We start from the raw sequence: 13009 nt of genomic DNA on the forward strand, positions 1-13009 counted from the left end.
CCTCATATGGTAGGGAATGAAGTGTTTCATGGCCAGTTCATAAGGGGCCTAATTTCATTCCAAAGGGCTCTGCCAGAAATTACCTCCTAACAAACACCATAACCTTGGGGGATACGATTTTGACATAGGAATTTGGGGGGAAACCACAGCAAATCACTCGATCTAACTTTTTAGCTGTAAAATTTATTTTGATCTTTTTCTAAATTCAATCTGAATTTGAATGAAATAGTCAAGCATTTATTTTAAAATTTAATCTGCTTTACTATTTTTAATTTATTCATTATTAGCTATTTCTTAAAAACACTAATCAGTTAGGAAAACTCACATCTACAAAGCTTAAAAAGAAGTTAGCAAGAGTGAAAAAATCACTGAGGAATTCTAAGTTTCAAAATAGATTCAAATTGAAAGGTGAAAATTACATTATGAGTAAACTATATGGATAAACTGTATTAGCAGTAAGCTTCCTGTTAAGTATTCAATGAGTTTAACTTTCCTTTATGTCTTAAGATTGAAGACCTTCTAATTCTACAAAGAATATTCCAATGTTGCTTTTTTCTTAAAGCAACAATGGACTCTGGCTAATTTCCAAGAATTTTGTTTAACACAAAATATAGAAATATCAGGATAGTAAGATATGTTGCAACACATTAACAGGTGCCAAACTCAGGCCCTAAAGTGGTATTCATGCTGTATAGTGCCCTCCATGTTACAGGAGTCTTCTTACCATAGCAGGTACTTTTCTAGTTCTTTCTGTTCTTGCCAAGTTAGTAGCACGTCGTTTAGTCAACTTATGTAGCAACTTTTTTTTGCCAGGAATTCCACCATCCTGTGAATTCCAAAACACATGCTGAAAGAAGGAAATAAAAGAATATATAATTTATTCTTATCAATATTGTAATTTATTAATACAATGATAAGTTTGCAATGAATTTTATCAACATTGCTGTTATTAAATACACATATATATTCATAAAAACAAAATTTTTACATAGAATATAAATAAAAAGGTTTTGGTCTATAATATATTACCAGGGAAACAAAGTGGATTACGTGAACCTCTAGAAAATAATGATGGGTTCAAATACATTATTTACAGATATTCAGAGTGAGTTTTTAGGTACACAACAATATCAAATTCAGCTATCAATCTTGTTCTATTTCACAACCAACAGATATAAGCATAAGGTATTTATTCTACTATGTAGTGTTATTTTCACTTTATTACTAATACATAAAGCATACCAGCTGTAACTACTTAACTTAATTATGTGGCAATTCTGGAGTTATATATTTCCTAAACAAAATAGTCAACAATCTATTACATAATAATCCTTCATTTGCATTGAATATGTAAATTAATAGGATAGAGGAAGTTTGCAATCTAAAATTTTAATTAGTAACTAAACCTTACACTCTTTCTGATTTATCATAATTTATTCATTTAGATTTGTTTAATAATTTAAGTTGTATAAACAGCAGCAACTTTTTTATACAAAAGGGATAAAGATTTTTCATTTTGATATACTACCATTTTTACTTCACAATTTTATGTTTAATACTTTAGAATTTGACACAGTAGAAGTGGGGTTATGTATGGAGACATTAATTTACTAAACAAATATCCAACCCTAACACACGCTATCTGTGAAATTGTTTTTCTGACCTAAATGCTGAAGTTGTCATTTCTCCACTATTTTCTTCATATTATTTCTACCAAGTCACTTAAAGTATGTAGAGTTTATCACTTTCAAAAATGAAAGTCACAGTCATAGCTTACAAAATTTGCAAAAGCCTTCAAATACAGCAACATCTGAGTCAGCATTATTACTAAGTGGTTTTTATAGTTTTAAAGTTAATAAATAATTTACTTTTATAGTTACTGTGCTATTGCTAAGCACATCATCCTAGAAATTTTGATACAACGAAGTTCCAAAGAATTTTGAAATTTTTATTAGTTAGGGCATACAAGTATTCAACCTTCAATAAACTTTAAAAAAACAAAAAAATAATAATTAAATTATAATTATAGAGAATAACTAAAAGTAAACCTGATAAAACATCACAAAATTCTCTTTATTAAAGGCCTCATGGAGCAGTAGAATTAGCACAGGTGACAAGGTTAAAAATCCGAAGCAGGTAGAACCTTTGAGAGATGAACTATCAAACAGATGGTTCACCCTGGCACATTTTTCTGATAACAGGCAATACACCAGGAATTAGGCTTAGACAGCACAGGGCTGCCGCTAAGGAACTGAGACAGCATCTTACTGCCTTCTTGTTGTAACAGAATGACAAATGTGCAGATCTGAGTATCTCAGAACACAATGTCTGTTTCTCCATAAAGATACTTACTTGCAAGAAATAAAAGCAGGGAGAATATAGCTAAAAATATTTAAGCCAAAAAACTAAGAGATACAGCCATCAAATATTATATATTGTTAAGAACAATCTAGAAAATGCTTCTCAGGTTGGCTTGAAGAAATTCCCAAAGGATTACACATGAGAAAGTGAAATCGCAGCACGAAATGACAATTCAACAGCTTCAAGATGATGGAATAGACACAATATAAGACTAATAGGCATCAGTGAAGATGTAGGAGTCAATGCAAATGACATCAGTAAACTAATCACAGAAGTAATAACAGAAAATTTCCCAAACATGGGGAAAGAATCTGATACACAGATAAGTAAGGCATACAGATGCCAAACAGTCATAATCAAATCTATACCCAGACATATAATAATTAAGACCCCAGACATACAGTATAAAAACGCAATACTAAAAGCTGTTAGAAAAAAGACACAATTCACCTATCAAAGAAATCCCATTAGAATCATGGCAAACTTTTCAGCACAAACCCTCAAGTTAAGACAGTCTTAAAGTGAAATATTTCAAGCCATGAAAGAAAATAACTTTCACCCTGGATGGTGTACCCTGCAAAATTTTATTTCAAATGTAATGGAGAATTAAGGTACTTTCATGACAAAGAACAACCGAAGAAATTCATGTCTACAAAACCAACCCTAGAAAGAGTATTGAAGCACATAACTACATAGAGATAAAAATGACTAGAATTTCCAGAACAACAACAGAAAGAAACCACCAGACAGGGAAAGCAATTAAACAAGGGTAAAAATCAGAAATCCAACAGCAAGAAAATCACATGACAAAGTCAAGTCAGTACATATCAGTAATATCTATCAATGTAAATGTAAATTCACATCTTAAAAGAAATAGATCGATAGAATAGATCAAGTAACAGAATCCAACAATATGTTGTATACAAGAAACACATCTAAACAACAGGAAACTCATAGACTAAAAGCCAAATGATGGAAAACATTATTCCATGGGACAGGAATCCAGATAAAAGCTAGGAATAGCTATTCTATTTGCAGACAATGTGACCTTCAAAACAAAAATGATCAAAAGAGATTTTTTTTTAAAAAGTAACCACATACTAGTCAGGGGAATAATTCAAGAAGAAGAGCTAACAATCATAAATATATATGCACCACATAAAGAAGCAGTAAACTATGCAATACAAGTACTACTAGATATGAAAAGCCAAACAAGCAACCACACAATTATAGTAAGGGACCTTAATAACCCATTGGACAAAAAGATAGATTAACTAGACAAAAAGTCACTAAAGAAATAACAAAACTGAATCAAACCTGTGAGCAAATAGACTTAGTAGTAGACTGGGTAGACAGAGTGTTCTACCCAGCCACATCAGCATACACATTCTTTTCAGCTGTGTATGGGACATTCTTCAAAACAGACCATTCCTGAGTAAATGTAAAGGGATTGAAATTATCCCATGCATATTATATGGAAATTAATGGTAAAAGATATGGCAACCTGCATAAATACATGGAAATTAAACAACAACCCCCTGAACAATCAACAATCAACAGGTGAAATTAAAGAAGAAATTAAGCAATATCTAAAATTCAATGAAAATATAGATACAGCATAACAAAACCTGTGGAATGCAAAGAAAATAGCCCTAAGATGGAAATATATAGCAATAAATTGTCACATCAAGAAAACAGAACAAGCACAAATAAACAACTTAATGCTACATTTCAAGTATCTAGTAAAAGAAGAGCAAATAAAACCCAAAGTGTGTAGAAGAGAGGAAATTATAAAGATGGAGCAGAAATTAATGAAATTCAGACTAAAAAAATAATACAAACGAAGAGCTGGGTTTTTGATAAAGTAAAAAAATTGATAAATCTCTAGCCAACGTTATCAAGAAAAAGAAAGAAAAATCTCAAATTCATGTAATAAGAACTGAAAAGAGAGAAATTACTACAAATCCTATGGAACTCCAAAGATCATGAATATCTACTTTGAAACTCTACTCACTTAGGGTGAAAAACACAGAGGAAATGGACAGATTGCTAGAAACATATGAACTACAAAGCTCAATCAAGAAGATATAACAATTTTGAATAAACCAATATCAGATACTGGAATTAACAATGTGATTAAAACTTACCAACAAAGAAAAGACCAGGTCATGATGGATTCATGGCTGAATTCTATAAGAAATTTAGAGAAGATTTAACACCAATACCTTCAAACTCTTCAATGAAATTGAAAGGGAAGCAATCCTCTCTAGCTCATTCCTGGAGGCAAGTATTATTTTGATACCAAAACCAGAGAAAGAACTAACCAAAATAGAGAACTATAGGTCAGTCTCACTAATGAACATTGATGCAAACATTCTCAGTGAAATGTTGGCAAATAGAATGCAGCAAATCATCAAGAAGATTATACATCATGACAAGTGGGGTTTATCCCAGGAATGCAGGGATGATTTAATGTATGTAAGCCAATGAATGTAATCCACCATATCAAAAGAGCCAAAGACAAAAATCACATGATCATCTCAACAAAGAAAAAGCTTTTGATAAATTCCAAAACTTGCCCATGATAAAAACTGTATAGAAACTCAGAATGCATGGTATTTACTTCAATCTGATAAAGATCATCTATTACAAACCAACAGCCAACATTATGGCTAAATGGACAAAAACTGAAAGTTTTCACTTTAAAATCACAAACAAGACAAGGATGTCCACTATCACCATTCCTATTCAATATAATTCTGGAAACATTAACCAGAGCAATAAGACAAGAGAGTAAAATAAAAGGAATAAGGATAGGAAAGGAAGAAGTTAAATTATCACTGTTTGCATGACATGATATTCAATATAGAAGACCCAAAAAACTACATCAAAAACTACTAGTTAATAAACAAATTCAACAATGTAGCTGGATACAAAGTTAACACTAAAAAATCAATAGCATTCCTGTACACAAAAAACATTCACTGAAAGAGAAATTATGGAAATAGAATCTTTCACAATAGCAGCCAAAAAATGAAATACCTAGGAATCAATCTAACCAAGTATGTAAAAGAACTATATGTTGAAAATTATACTACATTTTAAAAAGGAGATTGAAGAGAATATTAGAAAATGGAAGGATATTCCTTGCTCTTGCCTAGGAAGAATCAACATTGTGAAAATGGCCATACTCCCAAAACTGTTACACAGATTTCATGCAATCCCAATCAAAATACCATTGACATAATTACAAATCTACAAAAAACATTCCTGAAATTCATTTGGAAACAGAAGAAACCTAGAATAGCAAAGGCTTTCTGGGCAACAAAGGCAAGGCAGGGGGAATCTTAATTCCTGACTTGAAATCATACTACAAAACTACAGTGATAAAATCAGCAAGGTACTGGCAAAGAAACAGACCTAAGAATCAATGGAACAGATTATAAGATGCAAACACAACTACAAAGCCACTTTATATTTGACAAAGGGGCTACACATGTTCACTGAAAAAAGGATATCCTCTTTAATAAATGGTGTTGGAAAAATTGACTTTCCACATGCCAAAGACTGAAACTAGACCAATGTGTATTACTATGCACTAAACTAAAGTCAAAATGGGTCAAAGACCTAAATATTAAAACAGAAACACTAAATCTACTGGAAGACTAGGTACAGAGAAATCTTGGGGACATAGCAGTAGGCAAATAGTTCATGAACAAAATGCAAACCTCATGGGAAGTACTTTAAAGAATCAACTACTGATATCTCATCTTACTAAAAAGTTTTCACGCTTGAAGTGAAATCACTGAGTGAAAAGAAAACCCACAGAATGGGAAAAAAATAGCCAGCAATTTCTCAAAAGACTTTTATCCAGAATATACAAAGAATTGAAAAACATTAAGACCCTCATATTGAAAGACCCTCTCCAAAAGTGAGCATCTGAGATTAATACACATTTCTCAGATGAAGGCATACAAATGGCAAATAAATACATGAAGAAATGTTCACCTTCACTGGTCATTTGAGAAATGAAAATTTAAACAACACTGAGATTTCATCTCACACCAGAAAAAATGCCTGTCATCAAGAAATCAACTGATAAGAAATGTTGGCAGCAATGTCCGGAAAAAGGAATACTTCTTCACTGTTGGTAGGAGTGAAGACTGGTACATCCACTGTAGAAATCAGTATGGAGATTCTTTAGAAGACTAGGATTGTAAGTCCCATTCAACACAGTTATTCATCTCCTGAGTATTTTTCCAGAAAAATTGAAAGGTCATGTCACAGTAATACATGTGCACACATGTTCATAGCAGCACGATTTGTAAAAGCTAAATCTTGGAAACAACCAAAATGCCCATCAACTGCAGAGTGGATGAAAAAGATGTGGTATTTTTATAGAGTATAATACTGTTCAGATATTAAAAAGGATGTTCATGAGGCTATTATAGATAAATGGAGGCATCTTTTTATTTAAATTTTTTATTTTAAAGAGATTAAGATCATAACAGAACAATCTAAGCAACACAGTATTTCACAACAAGACAACCAAGCATAACAGTAGCTACCATAATGTTACTTTCCTTGAAATAGTTGAGCATAACTTCATACACAATAGTATAAACAAAACAAAATGATATAAAACCATTCAAGAGAATGAAAGTATTACAGGGCATTCAGAACTAAATAACAGAAAACGAACAATGGTTACTATATTATCTCGTTGTCCATAAAAATTTGTTTATATTATCACACATGATAAAATCCCATAAGATACTACATGACAGAACCAATGGAAACAGAAGAACAAAAGCACAGTAGGACTTCAAATTAAGATGATATTAAATCAGCAGTTGCTGTTATAATTTCTTGTTTTCTTCAAAATAGCTGTTCATACCATAACAGATAATAAAATCAAACAACTCAGGATAAAAGCATTCCAACTTATGAATGAAAATATTTTAAGGCTTCAAAGCAGTGTAATGGGGAATCATGATTACCATAAACTTTTATGTACTCTTGCATTGCTTGTAGTAGGGAGACTACAGTATTTGTACACGTGAGTTTGATGTATTTCACTTATTAGTATCATCTCAAGCTGCATCCATTTATTTATAAATATCTCAATGTGATCATTCTTTATGGCTGAGTAGCACTCCATTATATAAAAATGCCACAACATTTTTATCCATTCCTCAATTGATGGACACAGGTTGTTTCCAAGATCTGGCTATTACAAATTGTGTTGCTATAAAAATGGGCGCACATACATCACTGTGAATGATATTTTCAGTTCTTCTGGGAATATGCCAAAAAGCAGAATAACTGGATCAAACAGGACTTCCATTCCCAGACTTTTAAGAAATCTCCAGATTGACCTCGACAGTGATTGCACCAGTCTACACTCCCACCAACAGTGCAGAAGAATTCCTTTTTCCCAACAGCCTCTCCAGCATTTGTTGGTAGTTTTCTTGATCCTGGCCATTCTTTCAGGAATGAGATGGAATCTCAGTGTGGTTTTAATTTGTATTTCTCTAATGACTAATGATAATGAACATTTTTCATGTATTTATTTGCGATTTGTATTTCTTCATCTTAGAACTGTGTATTCATCTCAGATGCCCATTTTTATTGAGTCTTTGATTTGGGGGGGTTGCTTTTTTTAATTCTTTATATGTTTTAGACAGAAGTACTTTGTCTCAGGGACAGCTCACTAAGATTTTTTTCCTAGTTTGTGGGTTTTCTTTTAACTATATGGGTTTCCTTTGACATGCAGAAAATTTTTAATAAGATGTGATCCCAGTCATTGATTCTGAGAAGCATTTCCCATGCAATTTGATTCCTGTTCATGAATTCTCTACCTACCCCTATGTCTTCAAGATATTCACCCAATTTTTTTCCAACAAATTTAGTGCTTCTGTTTTTATATGCAGAACATTGATCCATTTAGATTTTAGTTTAGTACATGGTGATAGGCATGGGTCTAGTTTTAGTTTTCAGCATATGGAGAGCCAGTTTTTCTAGCACCATTTATAAAGAGACTATCATTCTTCCAGTGTACATGTTTGGCCATTTTATCAAAGATACGGTGGTTGAGTGTGTTTGCAGTTGTGGTTGCATCTTCTAATGTCTTCCATTGATCTTCAGTTCTGTTTTTATTTCATTATCATATTGATTTTACTACAGTTGCTTTGTAGTATAACTTCAAGTCAGAGATTGTGATGCCTCCTGTCTTGCCTTTGCTGCTTAGAACTGTCTGTGCTATTCTAGATCTCTTCTCATTCCAGATGAATTTTAGGAGTGATTTCTCGAGTTCTATGAGGTATGTTGAGGGAATTTTCATTGGGTTGCACTGAATCTGTATAATAGTTTTGGGAGAATGCTCATTTCAAAATATTTATTTTTCCTATGCATGAACAATGGATGTCTTTCCAATTTCTGAGATCCTCTTCGATTTCTTTTTCAGAGTATTATAATTTTCCCTGTATAGATCTTTTACGTCTTTCATGAGATTAATTCCTAAGTATTTCATTTTTTGGATGATATTTTGAAGGGCGTGGCTTCTCTTATTTCTCTCTCTGTGATTTTGTTGTTAGTGTATAGGAATGCTATTGATTTGTGAGCATTGATTTTGTATCCAGTTATACTGCTTGAATTTATTTATTATATCTAGGAGACTTTCAACGGAGTTTTGGGGTCTTCTATATACAGTATCATGTCCCCTGCAAATAATGATAATTTAACTTCCTCTTCTCCTATTTTTACCCCTTTAATTTCTCTCTCTTGACTAATTGCTCTGGGTAGTATTTCCAGTACTATGTTGAATAGGAGCAATGATAAGGGGCATCCTTGTTTGTGCCTGATTTTAAGGTAAAGAAATTCAGTTTCTGGCCATTTAGTATGATACTTGCTGCTGGTTTTGTATTTGTATTTTCATTTGCTTGTAGGTATTGTTTAATTAATTCTTTAATTTCCCCCTATGGTCCACAGATTTCTCAAGGGTGTGTTATTCAATTTCCATGTGTTTGTGGGGGTTTTTCAGTTTCTTTTATCATTAATATCTAGTTTCATGGTGCTATGACCTGATAATATGCACGGGATAATTTCAGTTCTTTTGCATTTATTTATTATATGTCTGGATGTAGTTTTATTTTGGTTATGGCTATTTGAAGTTCCATATGCTTCACTGATCCTGATGTCAGTTTCCAATCTCATGTTTGGGAAATTTTCAGCTATTACTTCTGTAAATAGCCTCTTGATATCATTTGTGTTATCCCCTTCATTTTAATTTATCCCTACTAATCATATGTTGTTTTTCTTTGCATCATCTTGAATTTGTTGAATTGTTATTTCCTAATTCTTTGTTATTTTTTAAAGATCTTTCCTTTCCTGTTCACTAGCTGCAATCTTGTCTTCGAGGCCTGAAATTCTATCTTCACTTTTGTTGAGGCACTTTTGACAACTTTCAATGGAATTTTTGATTTCCTGTGTATCTCTTTGAATCTGCTTCATGTATTCTGTTTGTTTCTTATGTTGTTCTTCCAGGGATTCTATGTTTTTATTTTGTTCCTCTAATTTTTTAACTGTGTCTTCTTTAGATGTGTTCAGCATCTCTTTCATTACCTTTATCATTTCTTCTTTTACCTCGGAGATTATTTCTTGTTTGAATTCCTTTAAAGCTTCCTGGAATTGCTTCTTTATTTCTTTTCCTATTATTTCATGTATTTCAGGTGTATGGCATATATTTTCTTTCTATGTGTGTGGCTCTTAGGCTTTCTTGGGATGGGCTGGAAGTTTGAGATTGCATTTTGGTCTTTCATTTTGTCATTTTCCTATATTTCTGGGTTTCAAGTATTGTTCCAAGACTTTTCCTGGGCATGCTGAAAATCATCTCCTATGCCTTCCACTCATGGGACTGAATGGCGGATGCTGAACCAACGTTGTCCAGTCAGGCCCACAGGACCTCTTATGCCATCTCCAGTGTTCCGGGACACCTAACCACTGTGGATCATGGTCCAAAGCTCTCCCCAGGCAAGGACCAATATGCTGTACTCACTTCACATGCTCTCAACTCCCCTGATTGAAGATCACTGGGTTTAATCTATATGGCCCCAAAACCTCCCACGCCTAGTCTAGTGTGACTGGAAGCTGTGCAGGTCCTTGACCTCTGGGAGGGATGATATTAAACTCTCCCGGACCTTGGGATGGTGTGCAGGAACTCACCCCTGCTGGCAACCCAGTTCCCCAGATTGAAAGAAGGTCACTGGGCATGGCTCAGGCAGGCTCGAAACCTACAGAGCCCAGCCTAGTGTGGCTGGAAGCTTAGTGGGTTCTTGACCATGGGAGTGACGATCTTAAACTCTCCCGGGGCTCAGGATGGTGTGCAGGAACTCACCTCCTCTGGCAGCACAGTTCCCTAGATTAAATGGAGGCATCTTGAGACTATCCTCATAAGTGAAATAAATCAGACTTACATTTGTAAATATCATTTTGTCTCTCTAGTGTAAATAATAATAATAACAATAAAATTTGAAAGAGTAAGAAGATCTAAGATGTATAATAGATATTGTAATAATGAAAGGGGGAAAAAGTGCCCAAGAGGAAAGAACCACTTGTGGGTATAAACATATAACTGTATGTATGTTTAAGTTAGCAAGATAGATAACCATTGTACTAATGTTTTGTGAGTTCATCATACAGAATGCTTTGTGCTGTCATTGTTTGTTTATTTTTTTATGCTTTGATTTTTTAACTTGAGCAACTACTTCTAAGATAACAATATGTAATATATCCACTAGAAATGATTTCTTAATGTTAGTTTTTTGAAATTGTCATTGATTGTTCATTTTTTGTGTTTTGACTTTGTAATGTGAACAACTATTTCTAAGATAATAATATGTAATACATGAACCAGAGATGATTTCTTAATGCTATTTTTTTGAAATTATGTATCATTTCTACCCCTTTGTTATGTTTTCACTTTTAAAAATGAAAAAGAAAGTGGAATAACAAAGGTAAATGAAACACTAGAAAAAAATGTAATCAGCACAGAACTGGATTGGATCAAAATTGATCTCCCTTCATCTGCATATGCCCTACAGTGAAAGTGTCGATGAAACCTCTCCAGTAGAAAGTGACTCTCTTTAGAATCTCTACAATGTTATAAGCACAACAAATGGCACTCTTAAAATAGGGCCCTAGAATGGCAATGCGGTGAAAGGAATGTGAGTTCCCGACCCTCTCTTCTTCCATTGCCCCTGGATGGCACTGACAGCAGGAGATCCTCTCTCTCCACGGGTGGTACTCAGGGCTTAGAGACCTGAGGGAATGTCTGAAATACAATAGAATGCTGGGTAAGGTGCACACAATGGACAAAGGCAACATTAATGTTCGATGCAACATTACCAATACAAGCCAAGAGGTGATCTCTAATGATTTCGTTTTATCCTATTCATTCTCTCTTGATCTTTCGTCAATTATCACACTTGAATTTATGACACTTTTATGCAAGTAAACATTGTCTCTTCTTGTTCTCATCCATGTCAGAACACCTAGGCCTTCTCTTCCAATCCTTCTCTCCTGTGTCCTACAACGGATCATCATTCTGTGCCCTCTATCCTGCGCCTACTATGTTTAGCCTCACTCATCTCTGCATTCCACCCCTTATCTTACTGAACCACTTCCACACACACATATCAAGTAAGGTAAAGTCACTCTACTAAGTGGAAAATCATTGCAGATGAGTTCCTGACATAATTAGGATTATACCATATTTCTGTAGACTTTCCTTCTACAGTTATACATATCAGGCTAATAGTTACCACGGTTTGTCAGTAACAAGGCTGTGCTTGAGTCTGCTGTTACGGCCAACTGCACTAGTTTAGATGCCATACATGCTTTAACTAGTTTTTCCCCCATAAAACAACACTGTGATTGTAAAGGGTCATAACCATCACCATAGTCCAATACCAAAGAAATGGGGCCAAAGTCAAATTGATAGCAATTCTTTAGTTTTAATATATTGGGAAGGAAGGTTCTTAGGATAGACATAAAGACCAAGAACCACCTACATCTAGAAGACATCCAGAGGAACAAGCACCTCATAGGAAAGCCTCCACAGCAACAATAAGGCTATATAAATAATCTATGAGCATCAACACATCAAAAAAATAAAATAGAAAATGACAAGGAAAAAAAGAAAATCAATTGGAAGCTAGCAAATGAAACTGTATCAAATAATAGCCGCAGAAGTAAAAAAAAAAACAAATGGAAGAGGCTATAGAAAACATAATCTCTAAGGGGCAAAAAGAAATGACTATCAAAATAGAAGGCATTAAAGCAGACACAGATAAGCAAATAGAGTAGCTCAGGGAAACAATGGAAACCATGAATGTCAAACACAGACAAGAAATGGAATCAATGAAACAAGTTCAAACAGAAATACAGAATATTTGAAGTTCCATTGAAAGTATAGGCAGCAGATTGCATGAAGGTAAGGATAGACAAGCAGATCAAGACAACTCAACTAGTGATCAAGAGAAGAAAGATATTTTAACAATCACAAGAAACAACAAAAAATCAATCCAGCAACTATAGGATGAAACAAAGAAGAATAACATAAGATTGATTGGAATCAGGAAAAAACTGG

At 33.7% G+C, this 13009-nt stretch overlaps 1 protein-coding gene across 1 annotated transcript in view; it reads right to left on the reverse strand.

Moving 5' to 3' along the window:
• The window catches only part of Stpg2 (sperm tail PG-rich repeat containing 2), a 574832-nt gene that overhangs the window by 407153 nt on the left and 154670 nt on the right, over nucleotides 1–13009 (reverse strand). Inside the window, exon 10 of the mRNA XM_063246672.1 lies at nucleotides 725–847. Coding sequence (XP_063102742.1) covers nucleotides 725–847 — 123 coding nt within the window. The remainder of the gene's footprint in view (nucleotides 1–724; nucleotides 848–13009) is intronic.

This window comes from Cavia porcellus, unplaced genomic scaffold (genome assembly GCF_034190915.1).
Source record: "Cavia porcellus strain 051 isolate PalLab524CR breed Dunkin Hartley unplaced genomic scaffold, mCavPor4.1 scaffold_4, whole genome shotgun sequence".
Lineage (NCBI taxonomy): Eukaryota > Metazoa > Chordata > Mammalia > Rodentia > Caviidae > Cavia > Cavia porcellus.